This window comes from Panulirus ornatus, chromosome 11 (genome assembly GCF_036320965.1).
Source record: "Panulirus ornatus isolate Po-2019 chromosome 11, ASM3632096v1, whole genome shotgun sequence".
NCBI lineage: Eukaryota > Metazoa > Arthropoda > Malacostraca > Decapoda > Palinuridae > Panulirus > Panulirus ornatus.
Genome location: NC_092234.1, coordinates 3,334,105 through 3,352,492, shown reverse-complemented (window position 1 = coordinate 3,352,492; position 18,388 = coordinate 3,334,105). Strand labels below are relative to the sequence as shown.

The 18,388-nt window shown below is 41.8% G+C and overlaps 1 protein-coding gene across 3 annotated transcripts in view; it reads right to left on the bottom strand.

Moving 5' to 3' along the window:
- LOC139751205 (lysosome membrane protein 2-like) overlaps nucleotides 1-17,995 on the bottom strand; it is a 73,756-nt gene extending 55,761 nt beyond the window's left edge. For 2 of the 3 annotated variants that reach the window (XM_071666380.1, XM_071666382.1), the window contains exons 1-2: nucleotides 17,930-17,995; nucleotides 17,476-17,696 (exon numbers count right to left, since the gene is read on the bottom strand). In XM_071666380.1, coding sequence (XP_071522481.1) covers nucleotides 17,476-17,589 — 114 coding nt within the window. In that variant the 5' untranslated portion in view covers nucleotides 17,590-17,696; nucleotides 17,930-17,995. Of the gene's footprint in view, nucleotides 1-17,475 lie in introns of all 3 variants that reach the window. The other variant, XM_071666381.1, reaches the window with a different exon arrangement.
- Nucleotides 17,996-18,388: the final 393 nt, after the last annotated feature.

Genomic DNA, 18,388 nt, shown 5'->3' with positions numbered 1-18,388 from the left:
ATTATTATTTGAACCCAGTTTAAAGTTCGGCCCAAAACCTCTGAGGGACGGCACGATCCCTGGGTATGATTTGACGTTTGATCGGACTTCCACGAGTCACCCCATCATACCCAAGAACCAAGAGCTTACACCCACAAGAGCTGGTGGAGACTGGTGCCATGTCAGATATTCTAGTCATTATCAAACTGTTATTTCGCATCTTCACCTTCTCACCCACACTTTGTTCACTCCACCTTTCCCCACACCCGCTCCTCACCCTTATAATTTCCCTTCACTTTTTCTTGCTCACCCATTTTTATCTTTAATCTTTTCCTACATATCCACTGGATTAAATACTTTACTGAATTCCTCACTTTTTTTTTTTTTACAGTACCCATCTTCATAAACAGGTATTTCTGCATATTTCATCAGCATTTTGTTGAAGTTAATTCAACAAGCAATTATTATTATTATTATTATTATTATTATTATTATACACAATGCCTTTATAAAATGAACTGGGGTCACTAGTGGTGTGCCATTGGGTTAGGACGTGAAACCTCTGCTCTTGATTTATGTACACGACTTATCAGAAGGCCTCTCCCCATACCTGAATATGTTCGCGGATGATGTCATGATCATGAAGAAAGTAGAGAATAAGGAAGATTACATCAACTTACAAGGAGACCTAAACGAACCCCAAAGTTTTTATGATATATGGTGGATGAAATTTACTGAGGTAATGCAAAGTAATGTGGATCGGACGCAGCGAAGGGTTGCAATACGGATATAACAGCGTGAAAGTCGCCAATGCATCTTAACCTGTCGCTAAAAGCTAACATTAGGGGAATCGCAAAGTAGATAATTTGTTTCCTGGCAAAGTTCGGCTCACATTTAAGTAAAGAAAACTGATAAGGTAATTTTCAACAAACATTTCACTATTTATCATTGCAGTTATGGTGAGTATGCATCTCAGGTCTACTGAACACATCAAAAGCACCAAAAGCTAATAAGGAAGGGCCAAAACCCCACCTAACTTCCCAAGTATTCGAGATATACCCATTTTAAATGTAAATTGAAAACGTTACTTTTACGGTTTCATGTTTACATTCAGTATTCGATCGCTCCAAGTGTTTACATCCAGATTTTGAGATGCGCTTTGTTCACTTCATCCCATCGAACGAAGCCACTTCAAGCGATTATTCCTCGCCAGGTGACTAGACGCAACTTACGCTATTAACGATGGGGTATTCCCACTAAGAAATTGAGAGTTTGGATAAATCTCAGTAGCTTGGGAAAACTATGCGAGTTTCTTTAAGGATCCTCTTGATTTTTATAAGTTTCACCTACTTTTACATTAATTACCACTGATTTTCTAATACTCATACCTGTCCCCACTACAGTCTTATTTACTATCGTTGGTTCTTATATCTCATCAGCGGCCTTCTAAGTAATTCAAACAGATATAAGTTCACTGATATGCGTTCATTCCAAAGCTATAAGCTATTTTTGTGCTGTTCCTAAACTTCTTATTTACGGACACGAGCAGCAACCTTGCTAGAGGACAATCATTAAAGATGGGTAGACTAGAGAAGTGGACGAATGAAGCAAGCTATATGAAAAAGGTGAATGAAGAACACTAGAAAATAAAGAAACTATGTTAGGAAAGACGTTAAATAGTGGAGCCGCCACGACACTAAAACACCTTCCTGGCAGCCAGTAAGAGAGAGACAAATTGCAGGAGCATCTACCATGACAGTGGATGGCTGGCCTCGACCTCGGCATCCGCCGCCTGGGCTTGACCAGCCGTTACTTCGGCGCTCATTGTAATCATCTCTGTTTGTGCCACCATCTACCGTTATCTCGGCTTGATCTGCCTGCACCTTAGCTCCATCTACAATCTCGGCTCAACCTGCAGCCAACTAGTGTAAACTTGAACGTACCTAGGAACGGGTCGCCAAAGTTCTCGGCGTTTTCTTTTTTCTCCTAATTCCCATTACAACCTTCCTGCCCGAGTACACGAAGTTCTCAGCCCACCTCGGTAACCTACTTGCTTTACTTTCATTCGTGTACCGTACGCTCACGTTTGTCGCTTGCCTTTATGTTTTGTCTAAGCCAAAACATGCGGGGTGGTCATAACGTAACGAAAATACTAGCGGCGTTGGTGCTTAACGCGGGTCTTCATTTCAGCCGGTCGCTCCAACAATTGAATCTTACTCCCAACGTAACCCCCCCCCCCCACTAACCACTGTCGTCAATATGTCCTAGTTTATATAACCTAATTCCTTTACCTAACAATTAAGCCATACAACAAACAAAAAACACAAGGAAATCCTTGTTTATTGATTCTTTAACTGGAATCCCACCCGTTTTCTGTGACGCTGGCCGCCATGGTCCGATCCGTTGCTTGTCACCCGCAGATCAATACATTAACTGCGCATCTTGAATCAACTTGATAAATACGTGTTATAAAGTCTCAATGAAACTCAAAAACTCATATAAAATTTGACTTCTACTCTTTTCCTTTAGTACGCACCCACCGGATGACGATTTATCACCGCACATGCATGAGCATATACGAAGTTGTACGAAAACTCGCAAATTACCTTTCGTAAACATCAGCAAAACAGAAAACATGTATAAAGAAGGCAATACTTTTGAAACCAAACGAATAAAGACTCTCTTAACTGCGTAAGTCTTATGCAAGGAATGAATTTTTGTTTACACTTGGGTTGCCAGTGTAGTAGTTCTGCCGCACTTCCTGTCGCTAGACCGCGCGCGCGCATGCCGCGTCTATCTGAAGTACAACCCCAAACGAACGAACACTTGTCAAAAGTGCAGCCACAAGCACATCTACATTGCTACGGGCTGAGCTTTAATTGCAACACCCGGAAATGGACAGCCACATGTGTGGAACTACACGTATTAATACTGTCACGTGCTGCGTCATGCAGAGACCGTCACACTTAAAGCCACACGTAAACTTGGGCTACCAGAAGATGAACCACACGCAAACATGGACTGTCACGTGTTCAGCCACATGCAAACATGGACTGTCACATGTTCAGCCATATGCAGACATGGACTGTCACATGTACAGCCTCAGACAAACATGGACTGTCACATGTTCAGCCACATGCAAACATGGACTGTCACACGTTCAGCCACATGCAAACATGGACTGTCACATGTTCAGCCACATGCAAACATGGACTGTCACACGTTCAGCCACATGCAAACATGGAGTCACACGTTCAGCCACATGCAAACATGGACTGTCACATGTTCAGCCACATGCAAACATGGACTGTCACACGTTCAGCCACATGCAAACATGGACTGTCATGTTCAGCCATATGCAAACATGGACTGTCACATGTAAAACCAAACAAACATGGGATGTCAAATGGTCTTTCGTGTTTGCAGGTTAGTTTTACTGACCATGACTCATCACCTTGGTTGGAAACTTGGGCGAGGCAGTTGACCCACAGCCAACCATCCTTTCCATGGGCCTGGTTGATAAGTATGCAAATAGCTTAAGCTAGTGTGTGTGTGTGTATGTGTCCATATAAGAGAAAATACAAGGTATATATATTTATATACGATGCTAAGAGACAAGCAACACGATTGGGAAACTCACTTGTATTGTTTTTTTTATGTTGGAGGCTTCAATCACGGACGAAAGTCCACACGTCACGGCCAGGCCTTAATTGATATATAACGAGGTGAAATAAAGGGGAAATGAAGAGACAAGGTAAAGGAAGTGAAAAACCTGTCTTTTTACAAATGCCAGATCATAGTTATTGAGTAAGACATGAGAGGTTTTAGAGTTCCAAAGCTTCGAGATGTAGGGAAAGAAACAGTTACCACACCGGTCTACTAAGAGTAACCACGTAACCACCTGGAATCAAGGACTATCACGTACTGGCAAGAAATGTCACGCGCAGAGCTAAAGACAAAACCGATCCCGAGAATGGAGGTCATGTGTAACAAACGTCTTACACTTGTGAGAAACAGCTCACTTTTGGGCGCAAAAGATGGCTGGGTGGAATATGTGTCACTGGACTTAAAGAAAGCATTCGACACTGTACCACACGAGTAACACGGGTACTTAAACTGGATATTCAGTCAAGAATAAGGAGACTCATTCCACTGAAAAAAATTACATTCACCATTTCCCGCGTTAGCGAGTAAGCGTCAAGAACAGATGGCAGAGCCTCTGAGGAAAAAATCCTCACTTGGCCCTCATCTTTGTTCCTTCTTTTGGAAAAGTAGAACAGGAGGGGAGAATTTCCAGCTCCCCCCGCTCCCACCCCTTTTAGTCGCTTTCTACGACACGCTGGGAATAAGTAAAAAGTATTATCTCACCCCTATCCCCAGGGATATATATATATATATATATATATATATATATATATATATATATATATATATAGTGATGCATGTATAGAAAAATACATTAAATAAAATCATCTGAACTATTGAATTGCGATTTCACCTTCACACACACACACACACATATATATATATATATATATATATATATATATATATATATATATATATATATATATATATGTATGTATATATATATTGGAAGGGAATAAGAGAGCTTGTCAGAGGATCCCACTCCAAACAGGGTAGGGTAGCTAGCTGCGTGTGCCTTCAGGCTCGGTCCTGGGACCGCAACTCTTCTTAATCAATATAACTGACTTGCCAGAATGATCGTTTGCGAATAATGCCGCGGTCATGAAGGTAGTAACGGGTGAGGAGGATTGCATCATCTTACAAGGGGATCTGAACAAACTCTTAAGTCTAATGCTGATGGAATTCAGCTTGCGTAAATGCGAAGAAATGAGGATTACAAAGAAAGAAAGCTTCGATAGGATTATTATTTGGCTAGAAAACTAAATAAGTGCATGAGAGAGGGACTTTGAAGTCAACTTTGTACCTATTCCCAGAGCCCCCTTTACGGCTTGGAGAATTGTAAAGGAAACAAATTGCAGGCAAAAAGAATCGCATTCAAGTACATGTAAAGAAAATATCAGGCCAAAACTGGAATATACTTCTGAAGTTTGGTCACCACAATAGAGCTCAGTTACGGTAAAAGATCCGAGGCCATAAATTTGTCCACCGTGGAGGAGAGAAGAATTAAGGGTGACATGATCATAACCTCTTAGGTTCTAAAAGTGGATTACGTCAGTAGTGAAAAGTTGGTTCTTCGAAAGCTGCAATGATAGAACAGCCAGGAACCATATGAAACTAAGCAAGGAACATTAAAGACGTTAAAAAGCATCGGTATTAACATAAATGTGCTGGATGAATGGAATGAACCGAATGATGAAATCTGAATATGGAAAGTGTACTTGGTTAAAAAGTTGATTCATATTTGTTTTCAAGAGTGTAAAACTCCCTCGCCGAACCGTATTATTAGGTATTTACATATGACCGTCATAAGCAAAGCCACACACACACACTGAAATGTACTGTTATGTATTATCAGCCTTACGCAGAAGCTTGATGCTGGTCCTCGCACACAAATGTGTATTTAATACAGTTTTGCTCAAGCGCGGTAGGTGTAGGTCACATGAAAGCGGTCAACCTCACTAGTAATAGTTTTTTATTTTAAATTTTGAGACAAACATTTTTTCCTTACATAGAGACGTGCAAAAATATTGTATACTCTTATTAAGTCTTCATCCGGTGCTATATGTCTTACTATGTTCATTACCATTTACACAAAAAATAAATAGTTACATCGTACAACACAAGTGAAATAAAAAAAGAGAGTCAATTCCTGTGACGACATTCTAGAATATCATCTTGGTCCAGCGAGTTAATAATAACGCTCAGAGGGCCCATAAGGAAGTCTGCTGTGTGGTTTTCCGGTGCAGCCACATCAGCTGTTGCTAGTGGTATGCAGTGTGCGAAACGAGCAGCAGATTTACAAATATAATCTCAAGTTCAACGCTTACGTTATAACGACCTTAGAGACTTCTCCAAAATAACTGTAGAGTTAACGTAATCTGTAAACATTGCATATTTACATAACGCAAAAAAGGCGCACGGGCGCTGGCAGTCAAGGCCACCTAACAAATCCACTCGTTCCTAGCATTAACCTCAGTCCATTTGAATTCTGATTCTCCACAAGTTCAAAATCCCGGTCCTCTAATTCATGATGCACTGCGCGTCGCTCTCAGCCAAATTCAAGAGTTCCTTCAACTGCAGGAAAAAATTCTGAATAGTCTGGACCAAGATCTGTCCTTCGCGGTGTATCTACAAATATGCTTTACTTACGCACGAGTCAAGATGCACACGCAGCATGAAGAAATGACCTAAAATTAATTCTGTGCAAGATATTTCACCTCGAGTTAACAGGAACATGTAGACATTGCCTCAGGCCACTTTGGAAGGGCACAGGTATTGTTGCCAACTCGCACTTTAAAAGTAGTAAAGCTTCATCCTCAAAAATAGCTTAAAAGTTGCTATGAATGTGAGAATGCATATAAAATGAGCCACGCATAAATGTGCTTTCACATTTGAATAACCAGTCGAAATGAGCACTGAGAGTACAAGGAAGAATCTAAGTTTAAAACAATGTTCGACGTGGACAATTTTGTCGAATACGACGGCGTTCTTCAACGTGTGGTCACATTACACGAGCCCCGGACGGCAGACGGCGAGTCTCCCACCCTATACGTACACGAAGACTTTACGTACCTGCTCGTACTTATATCAACCACCTTTATTTAGTTTTGTCGGTAAAGACATGTGGAATGAATTCTTTCTGAATTGGCCTTACAAATCCTAGTTTACCAAAAACTCTCTTTCCATAGGAGTGGCATTTTACTTCCATATACTAGGGTTGGAGGCAAGTTAGTCACGTTGCCGAGCATCTTGGTCCAACCTAACCACAGCAGAGGCTACCTACCTTCTGTTGCCATAAACCCAAAGTCTCTGCTTCAGTATCCTTGTAGGCGACATTTGTGTTCAGTTGTGTTACCCGTTGGAAACAAATGATTATACGAAGATCACAATACTGACTCAGACCATGTTCCTTTGTCTCCTAAACCATGGACACCATAAGCCATATATTTACCATTCTGTTGGAAGACTACCTCACCACGCAAGCGTAACTTTGTCCAATGTATTATTCAGCAAATATGACACGAATAGGGCTTCAGCTCCCCACTTAAATTACCTTTCCTGTAGTCTTCCACTGCAGTGCAGAACTGTCCACAGACAAGCCCGAGAAAGTACGAAGGAACGACTGAATTTCAAACTTCGCCTGGAAATATGGACGATAGGATTTTTTGCGACCCACAAGCGTTTGACATTAAGATGTGATAAATATTCAGACCATCACGTCACTCGTCCCACTCTAAATAATTTGACCTAAGATGGTAATTCCCATCCAAGAAGCTATGTAATAACTCTGAAACATTTGTCGGAGTAGAGAATATAATATATATATATATATATATATATATATATATATATATATATATATATATATATATATATATATATATATTCCTATGAGTCCATGGGGAAATGAAACGCGCTAAGTTCCCAAGTGCACTTTCGTGTAATAATCACATCATGGGAGATACAAGAAAAAAATGTTAGTTGATATACAACGAGGAGACGTAGCGAGGACTACCCAAATGGAGTTCGGGTGCGTCCAAAACGCACAACGAGCGTATCATAATCTTAGTATGTGGACCACAAGGGGAATTGTTTACAAATTTTATCAACAATAAAGGGAGGTCGCGCTAAGAAACAGACGAAGAACGGCCCATCCACTCATATATATATATATATATATATATATATATATATATATATATATATATATATATATATATATATTTGTTGAGTATTCCTGGTAAATTATATGGGAGGGTATTGATTGAGAGGGTGAAGGCATGTACAGAGCATCAGATTGGGGAAGAGCAGTGTGGTTTCAGAAGTGGTAGAGGATGTGTGGATCAGGTGTTTGCTTTGAAGAATGTATGTGAGAAATACTTAGAAAAGCAAATGGATTTGTATGTAGCATTTATGGATCTGGAGAAGGCATATGATAGAGTTGATAGAGATGCTCTGTGGAAGGTATTAAGAATATATGGTGTGGGAGGAAAGTTGTTAGAAGCAGTGAAAAGTTTTTATCGAGGATGTAAGGCATGTGTACGTGTAGGAAGAGAGGAAAGTGATTGGTTCTCAGTGAATGTAGGTTTGCGGCAGGGGTGTGTGATGTCTCCATGGTTGTTTAATTTGTTTATGGATGGGGTTGTTAGGGAGGTAAATGCAAGAGTTTTGGAAAGAGGGGCAAGTATGAAGTCTGTTGGGGATGAGAGAGCTTGGGAAGTGAGTCAGTTGTTGTTCGCTGATGATACAGCGCTGGTGGCTGATTCATGTGAGAAACTGCAGAAGCTGGTGACTGAGTTTGGAAAAGTGTGTGGAAGAAGAAAGTTAAGAGTAAATGTGAATAAGAGCAAGGTTATTAGGTACAGTAGGGTTGAGGGTCAAGTCAATTGGGAGGTGAGTTTGAATGGAGAAAAACTGGAGGAAGTGAAGTGTTTTAGATATCTGGGAGTGGATCTGGCAGCGGATGGAACCATGGAAGCGGAAGTGGATCATAGGGTGGGGGAGGGGGCGAAAATCCTGAGGGCCTTGAAGAATGTGTGGAAGTCGAGAACATTATCTCGGAAAGCAAAAATGGGTATGTTTGAAGGAATAGTGGTTCCAACAATGTTGTATGGTTGCGAGGCGTGGGCTATGGATAGAGTTGTGCGCAGGAGGATGGATGTGCTGGAAATGAGATGTTTGAGGACAATGTGTGGTGTGAGGTGGTTTGATCGAGTGAGTAACGTAAGGGTAAGAGAGATGTGTGGAAATAAAAAGAGCGTGGTTGAGAGAGCAGAAGAAGGTGTTTTGAAGTGGTTTGGGCACATGGAGAGGATGAGTGAGGAAAGATTGACCAAGAGGATATATGTGTCGGAGGTGGAGGGAACAAGGAGAAGAGGGAGACCAAATTGGAGGTGGAAAGATGGAGTGAAAAAGATTTTGTGTGATCGGGGCCTGAGCATGCAGGAGGGTGAAAGGAGGGCAAGGAATAGAGTGAATTGGAGCGATGTGGTATACCGGGGTTGAAGTGCTGTCAGTGGATTGAAGCAGGGCATGTGAAGCGTCTGGGGTAAACCATGGAAAGCTGTGTAGGTATGTATATTTGCGTGTGTGGACGTATGTATATACATGTGTATGGGGGGGGGGGTTGGGCCATTTCTTTCGTCTGTTTCCATGCGCTACCTCGCAAACGCGGGAGACAGCGACAAAGTATAATAATAATAATAAAAAAAAAAAAAAAAATATATATATATATATATATATATATATATATATATATATATATATATGTGTGTGTGTGTGTGTGTGTGTGTGTGCGCCCATACACGTACATATACATACGCAGACATATATACACATATACTTGCTTGCCTTCAACCATTCCTGGCGCCACTTCGCACCACACAAAACAGCATCGCTGCTCCCAGCTTCAGCGAGGTAGCGCCAGGAAAACGGACAAAAAAGAGGCCACATTCGTTTACACTCAGTCTTCAGCTGTCATGTGTAATGCCTCATAACCACAGTTCCCTATCAACATCCAGGCCCCACAGACCTTTCAATGGTTTACGCCAGACGTTTCACATGCCCTGGTTCACTTCACTGACAGCACGTCGACCCCGGTATACCACATCGTTCCAGTTCACTCTATACCTTACACGCCATTCATCCTGCTGCATGTTCTGGCCCCGATCGCTCAAAAGCTTTTTCACTCCATCCCTCCACCTCCAATTTGGTCTCCCAATTCTTGTTCCCTCCACCTCAGATACATATCCTCTCTGTCAAGGATATATATGTGTGTGTGTGTGTGTGTGTATGTGTGTGTATCATAGCGATGAGGCCAGATGTACTACGTCACCCCGTCATTCTGAACAGACTAATTAAAATCATCTGTCGCGTCAACAAAAGTTCATTAGTGGCCTACATCATTCGTTCATCGAAACATCTAATGAATTCTAATATATTAGAAATACTTATGCATATATTTATGAGAGGATATGACTGGGATTTAAAAATGATCAGACACGTTCATCGAGATATGCTACATCGAGATATGCTACAATAATATTTTGGTCACCAACCTGACAGAATAGTAACTCAATTGCTGGCCCTAGAAGCTGTCCCTTGCAACGTATTATTTACCCATAACACGACAATACGAACCTTGGGTATAATGACCTTACTTGGTTATGATAATCCGACTCTCAAATGTCAAGTCAAATTAGGTCTTCATATCCAACTCTCGTTACGTCATGACCAATGGCCGTCCAATCGCGCTGAAATATCGTGTCGTCATGCCAGGTACAACTATACAATATGTGCTGCTGCAGCATGACTGGAGGTTACTGCCACACCCACTCAAGGTCAAGATACACTCCAGCATTTACAGGTGTCGCGTTAACATGCTTACCACACACTTCCTTACTGGTGACAGCATCCAGACTCCCTCACAACACGTATTCTTGTCTCCACACAATGATAACGAATTCAAGTCATAGATCTCGTAAATATCTTGTTCCTTTACCTTGAGACGGGACTCACAGGCGATATAAACTTCTCTGGACTGGACCACAAGAATAACTCCACCTCCCTTCCAGAATCTACGAGCGGAAAGACCACAAGAATCATAACCTTAAAACTCCTTCACCTTAACAGGAGATTATTACGACGTAATTACAGTAGTTAGAGTACTCTGCAGGAGTACCCCCCCCCCCCCACTTGCCATCAGTTATCGTACACACAAACATGGTTATCAGCTCTCGTCGTGAAGCAAGATAACACACGCCCCCGGCAGCTGTAGCCGCACGTCAAGACCGCAATATCAACCACCACTCGCACTGTCTTGGAATTACAATATACCGCCATTCTTCCTTTAACTCCTTTATGAATGCATGTCTCGAGCACAACGTTAAAACCCTTGAGCACGACGGTGCGACCCTTAAGCACGACGGTACGACCCTTGAGCATGACGGTACGACCCTTGAGCACGACGGTACGACCCTTGAGCACGACGGTGCGACCATTGAGCATGACGGTACGACCCTCGAGCACGACGGTACGACCATTGAGCATGACGGTACGACCCTTGAGCATGACGGTACGATTCTTGAACACGACGGTACGATCCTTGGATATGATGGCCTGGCCTCTAACCTGGCCCCTGAAGGCCAAGTGAATAGGCCAGCAGGCCATCATACCTAAAGTAAGATCTCCACCTTCACATTTCTCAGGTCACCTTGTGCTGATGTAAACCATGTCTGCGTGCTCGTCTCTCAGTCATACCACTCCAGTAACCCATCCAGAACATCCGCTACACACCTTACGTTTAATGCCGAGGCAAATGAATATCAAAACTTTTTAGTTGTGAAATTTCAGTTAAACGACGCCAACTATACAGGTTGACATGTCTGGCAGGTGAAAGTATCTGAATATATCTAAACCTTGCACAGATGAATTTAAAGTGGCAAATCTCAGGTAAACCAACTTTGCAACCAACACTGTGTATCGTCTGTAACAAAAGATAAACAATAGCTTCAGTGTGAAATTTACAATAGTGACCGCTCTCTCTCTCTCTCTCTCTCCCTCGCTTGCTCAGCAGGGAAATCGTTAACCAACAGGAAATTAAAGTTTGTGGAATCCTATGGGTAATTCTTTATTAATTACCAACAAAACTTCATGAACATCTATTGGAATGTTGTGTAATTGGCCAGTCCGCCAGAAAATACTCCTTCCATTTTTTCTGAATGTGTATTAAGAACATCGAGGCATTGTCATATATGTGATGGTAGTGGAACAGTTCGTCGTGTGAGTAAAGACCGGCAGTCATGGCGAGACCCGACACAGCTTCTCGTGGATGGCTTAAACTTCTTACCGTGATAAGATACTGAACCCCCTCGAGCAGGATGATTGTACCCTTGAGCACGACGGTGTGATGGCTCCGTCGTGCTCACGTACAGAATCCTTATCCGGCTGTAGGAAAAGTGAGAATGTGAAAGTGAAGCCTGGACGCATGTCTCACCAGACATAACTGTATCTATAAGATCATCAGAGGAAGCCACCTCACCAGTATACCAACCTCTGCAAGTCCCAGGTTTACAATGACCAGATTACACTACCGCGACGACAAGAAGACACTTTCCTCGGTGAGTGTACAACGAGTGTATAGCTGCAGCGAGTATTAGCGAGGGTGTAGCCGGTCCCTCACCACACGACGCCAGGTAAAGTAGTAGTTCAGAAGAACGAGGCTACGCGGGATCCTTTAACATATGTAGAACAGACTTAAGCCATTAATCTGATCATATATACTCAAAGGTACGGACGGCCTCGTCTCCTGCAAGTGTAATGAGCTTTCAAGGACCTGAATGAGCGCGATACCTAACCCAGTACCCCTGTGCAGACCAGTGATGTGAAGGTAATACTGGGAAGGAAAACAAAAATAGTACAGAAAATGATTCTTGTACAGAATAGCAGCAGGAACAGGTTACAGAAGAAGGAAGAGAAAGTTGTGAAGACAAAGCAGGAGGCGATTAAAGATCACGAAGTGACAACAGGAAAAAAATGTTCGCGTGCAGCAGCTGAAGCTGTAGTCACCACGAGTGAACGGTGCCACAGTCAGGTCCTGGGGTGACACATGCAGCATATGCAGCTATGGTGACGAGTATTACATCATCTTTACCTGAAGTGTTCACTAACCTAACCCTGCTGTGTGGGTGTAACTCGCCCACACCACCGTCTGGAGGGAGAAAGCCTCACTTGCTCAACTTTAAAAACTCTTACTCCAGGCCAGCAGATCCTCCCCTTACTGCTGAACTCCGTGAGGCAGGGGAACTACACCCACTGACCCCTCCCTTATGGGTGGGATCTCCACACACCTGACTTCCCTTTTAGGGCGTGGGGAGGGGTGGAGAGTTCCATATCCTGTGACGACCTCTTTAAGTATGGAATGGTCCCCTTTACCCCCGGACTCTCCTCCCATCCCACAACTGATGGGTAAAACATAGTAACTGTAACCCATGACAAGCTCCCTTGTTCCATCCATTCCTGCAATGGCTCCCTCCTTCTGCACATCTGTCCTCCCAGCCACGATGGCTTCACCAGAATATGAGGATCTTCGAGGCAACATACTTTCCAGTGCACACAGCCAGCACTGCCACAGGTGATGGCCAGGGAGGAAGGGGTGCGTGGCTGTAGAGTAGTAAAATATGAGTCAAATTTTCTGATAGAGGAAGAAATCCCAAAGAAGAGAAAATATAATAATTTCTTAACCCTCACCCTCACTGGACAAATGTTACATGTGCTTCCTGTCATTTGCTATCTATTCTTAATATTTCAAGGGACCACCTGAGGAAAATTCTGACATGTGAACAAATCACTAATTCATAATACATGATCTTCACAGATTGTGGCTTGCGTTATGCTCGCTGACAGCTTCAACTGGCTCTGCTCATGGGGTCCTCCAGTAAGTAATGAAAGGGTAAGAGAGATGTGTGGTAATAAAGAGTGTGGTTGAGAGAGCAGAAGATGGTGTATTGAAATGGTTTGGTCACATGGAGAGAATGAGTGAGGAAAGATTGACAAAGGGGATATATGTGTCCGAGGTGGAGGGTACAAGGAGAAGTGGGAGACCAAATTGGAGGTGGAAGGATGGAATGAAAAAGATTTTGAGCGATCGGGGCCTGAACATACATGAGGGTGAAAGGCGTGCAAGGAGTAGAGTGAATTGGAACGCGTGGTATACTGGGGTCGACGTGCTGTCAATGGATTGAACCTGGGCATGTGGAGCGTCTGGGGTAAACCATGGAAAGTTTTGTGGGGCCTGGATGTGAAAAGGGAGCTGTGGTTTCGGAGCATTACACATGACAGCTAGAGAATGAGTGTGAACGAATGTGGCCTTTGTTGTCTTTTCCTAGCGCTACCTTGCGCCCACTGCGCGGGGGGAGGGAGGTGCCATTTCATATGTGGCGGGATGGCGACGAGAATGGATGAAGGCAGCAAGTATGAATATGTACATGTGTATATATGTATATGTCTGTATGTGTATGTATGTATACGTTGAATTGTATAGGTATGTATATGTGCGTGTGTGGTCGTGTATGTATATACATGTGTATGTGGGTGGGTTGGGCTATTCTTTCCTGTGTTTCCATGCGCTACCTCGCTAACGCGGGAGACCTCGACAAAGTATAGTAAAAAATAATATATACATTATATATAGATAGATAGATATTAAGAATGGCCGCTGCAGTAAAAATCCCTTACGGGAACTTGTGTATATCCCACAGGAGATAAAAAAAAAGAAAAAAAGTGAATTTAACAGATGCCCGTCACGAGCGACTTCTAGGCAACCGTCGCGTAGGTTCGGTTAACAGTCGCAGTGCACCAAGCCATCCGGCGGCTTGCCACACGCCACTGCTACCACCTGATGACCCTCAGCCACACCACTTGATCTACACCTTACCATTTATTAACCGGTTAAGCATGACCGTACGACCTTTGAGTATGAAGATCTGGCCCGTTCCGTGAGATCAAAGGTTGTGCCGTCAGGACTAAGAGTTCTGCTGTGCTTTATAAAGGCTAAGTTAAATTATGCTGTATAACGTCGTGCCCATCCAGAGAGGCTGTTTATTCTTAAATGATAAAATAAGCATTAAGAGTCGTATATATTCTATGTCATATAAACTTTATATTATCCATGTAAAATATCCCCTGGGGTCACAACTCTGTTTACGGCCATTCAACCAATTTCCTCACCTCAGAAGTACAAACCCCATCATTGCTATATTTAATGTGGAACCTGATCGAAATCTTTTTAAAAATCTAGATTAATGACATCATCTACTTTACTCTCGTCATACATGTTGATCATATCATTAAAGAAATCAAGCAGGTTTGTTAGACATGAGCAATTTCGTCGATAACCATCCTGAGAATCGTTTATTAACTTGTGTTCCTCCAAATGTTTCAAAATTCTATCTCGAAAGATGGTTTCCATAATTTTTCCTATCACATACGTTAAGCGAACAGGACGCTAACTTCCTGGCGGCGAGTTATTTATCCTTTTTAATATGTTACAAACTTCCGTTACTGTGGAACTTTTCCCGTACAAAGTGACTTGCTGAGAAGACAGTCAAGGGTTCAACCATAACAGTTTTAGCCTTTGTCACTGTTCTTGGATAAAACTTATCAGAGTTAGCCGTTTTATCTTTTTTATTTCTTTTTTTCTGAACGTATGTCTTTGGCTATTAAGTCAATTTGCTGAAACATGTTCTCCTTTCTCAATGAAACTGGTTCCGGGGCCAGCGTTGTGTCTTCGATCGTAAATACAGATACAATAATGTCGTTCTGCATTTTTGGCATGGCTTTGGTGTCTTAAACCAAGTCACCGTTTTCGTAGTTATTGAACATGTTGACTGGGTAATGTCTATCTTGCTTCTAACAAAACTGCAAACACCTTGGTTATATTTCCAGCAATACACGCTTCATAATGACGTTTACTTTGTCGTTTAACTCTTACTTTCTTTGCGCAAATTTACGTAACCTGCTCTATCATGTTGGTCGTTGGATTCTTTTTCTTATGACCATTTGTAGTTACAACTAAATCTAATACATTCTCGTCGTGAGGTTTCCTAACTCACTGGATTACGGCACTATCATGCAAAATTCAGGCAGAGTCCACCACGCCCGGAGCTACTGGAAAGGGTTCCTCCCCATTTTGAACTAGTCCTGTTATATTCTACGGTAGTTTACCTTTAATTTCTACAGAAATGAAGTCGACGTTCTTAATTACTACTTTTTTTCTTACTACGGGGTTGCCTTACTTAAACTAAAGACATAGCCACGTTGCTTTATTTACCTTTACCCTTAGTTCCTAACCCAGTACTTGTTAAACCTGTGTCCTGGTAACTAGCAGAATTATCTTACACAAGTGGACGATAAATATGAAAAATTATTAAAGCTTCAGAAACCGACGGAAAAATAAAATCGGGCCGCTTTAGACGCCCGACACTAAGTTTCACATGTTGCAATAGAAAACATTACTGATAAAAAATGAAGCTGATTACAACGAAACGTTGCCTTTACCTTTACCTTGCCTGTAGTACTCTCCCATACCTGCAACTGAACATGAAAAAATGAAAATGATGACCACAAAGTCCTTCACAAAATACACATGGTGCCCCGACACATCCCTTCCCAGCTCAGGCAATGCATGTCATGACACACCCTCCTGGTAATGTCTAAATTACATTCAACGAATTACCGTGTGGAGAGAACGAATATTAAAGCTTTCCTTTCTCTTCCCCCCCCCCCTCACACACACACACACACACAAACGCGCGCGCGCATTTTATATATATATATATATATATATATATATATATATATATATATGGAGCAGGGGCTGCAAGTCTTCCCCTTGATTTATGTTCTAAAAACAGTGGGCCGCGGGTTGTCATAATTTTCCTCATGAGTGAAATTTATCTCAGAGAATTCTGAAGCAGTTTTATAACTAACCTCTTGTTCGTGGGAAATGGCATATATATATATATATATATATATATATATATATATATATATATATATATATATATATGCCATTTTGCCGCGCTAGCGAGGTTGCGTCAAGAACAGATGACCGACTCTTATAGGGAAAATCCTCACGCGGCCCACTTCTCTTCTTTTAAAACGTAAAACGGGAACGACTCGCAGCCCCCGCTCCATATATATATATATATATATATATATATATATATATATATATATATATATGCAATGGATTTGTTTGGAAAACGCTGTCGTAATAGAAAAAGAAACCCCAGGGCATGAATAAACATCTTGGGTTTTATTGTTTTACGTTTCGGTATTACACATACCATCATTAAAGCTTATACAGGAAGAATAATATGCATATTATATCTACATTATGAGTTTCTGTTCAAAACAGTAAATGTTCCTAGAAAATAATACGCCCAACGTGAAATCGAGAAAAATAAGGAAAAATTTAGTCTAGAAAAAATCTAATGAGTAATTTCATTTAATTATAATGGCCATTAATTGAGCAGTGGTTAAGAAAATGAAATATTTTTCGTAAAGCACAGCATGGGAATACCCAACTACTCTGAATAATTTATTTTTCTTTTTGCATGCATTCGATTGTTCTGTTTCTTCCACTCTTAATATCCTTTTGCGAACAAGAAGTTAGTTATATAACTCCAGAATTCTCCTTCCGAGTTAAATTTCACTTATGAGGAAAATCATGACAAGTTTTCATGAAAGCTTCAGTTAAAGTACCAGGTCACAAAATGCACATTTTATCTTCACGTGGGTCAACCTGGAAACATGAGGGCAAAGACAGCGCAGCACCAACAGCCTCACCTTACTGACGATGGAGTTGAAGATAATGGGGAAGATGCCTAAAAATATGGCACACAGGACCACCAGGATGGTGCCCACGCCCGTTATAACCTTCACCTGCTTCATGGGGACCATGACAACTGGCACTCACGTCAGCGTTTTCGAGAATTATGCTGGCAACAGAGCCTCCCACCAGACCAGTTGAAATCAATCAGTGTTCGTCTCGGCATGGGTTGTGCCTACTTCAGAGAGAAAAAAAATCACATTTGGTATACATGAAGGCAGTACGACCAACAGCGGGTGTTACGTTTTCCGATGAATGACAGAATGTGACCAGTTGTTGCGTGGTCACACCATCAGTTATTGACAAGGAATGAACTGCAATTACACTTCTCTTTTAAGTACACCACACTAAGACTCCATTTTCAGGAATGTTCACATATGATCAAAAGTGTAAATCAGGTGCGCAAATCACATGAAACAGTTAAGTTAGAAGACCAGAGCAGTTGCTTCCAGCTCCCTTGGCGTCCGACAACGTTGTGGTTGCGTCCGCCACCTGCTGCCGGCGAAACGTCCCTTCAGGTGCCACTTATTGTTTTTCCCCTGAACTGATCATTACAATATCTGTAGTGTACACTAAATTGAAGCGATAATTATATTGGTACCTCGTCATTTTTTCAATTTCCTTATAATCAAAGATATTTCAATTTTGCTATAGAATTAAGAATATTTGATTACAGTCATACGAAAAATGATTATCGTGTCAATATAGTTTCCGTATACTCTTACCTTCGTACAAAGGAGAATTTGGTCTGCTGTCTAGGTTAGTGGCACACAAGTCAACTGAATAAATCAGTGATATGGAATCAAACAAACCTTACTGTGCCTAACCAGTTGTTCATCCTCCCCTCGGAGCTGTTCGTGTTATGGGTGC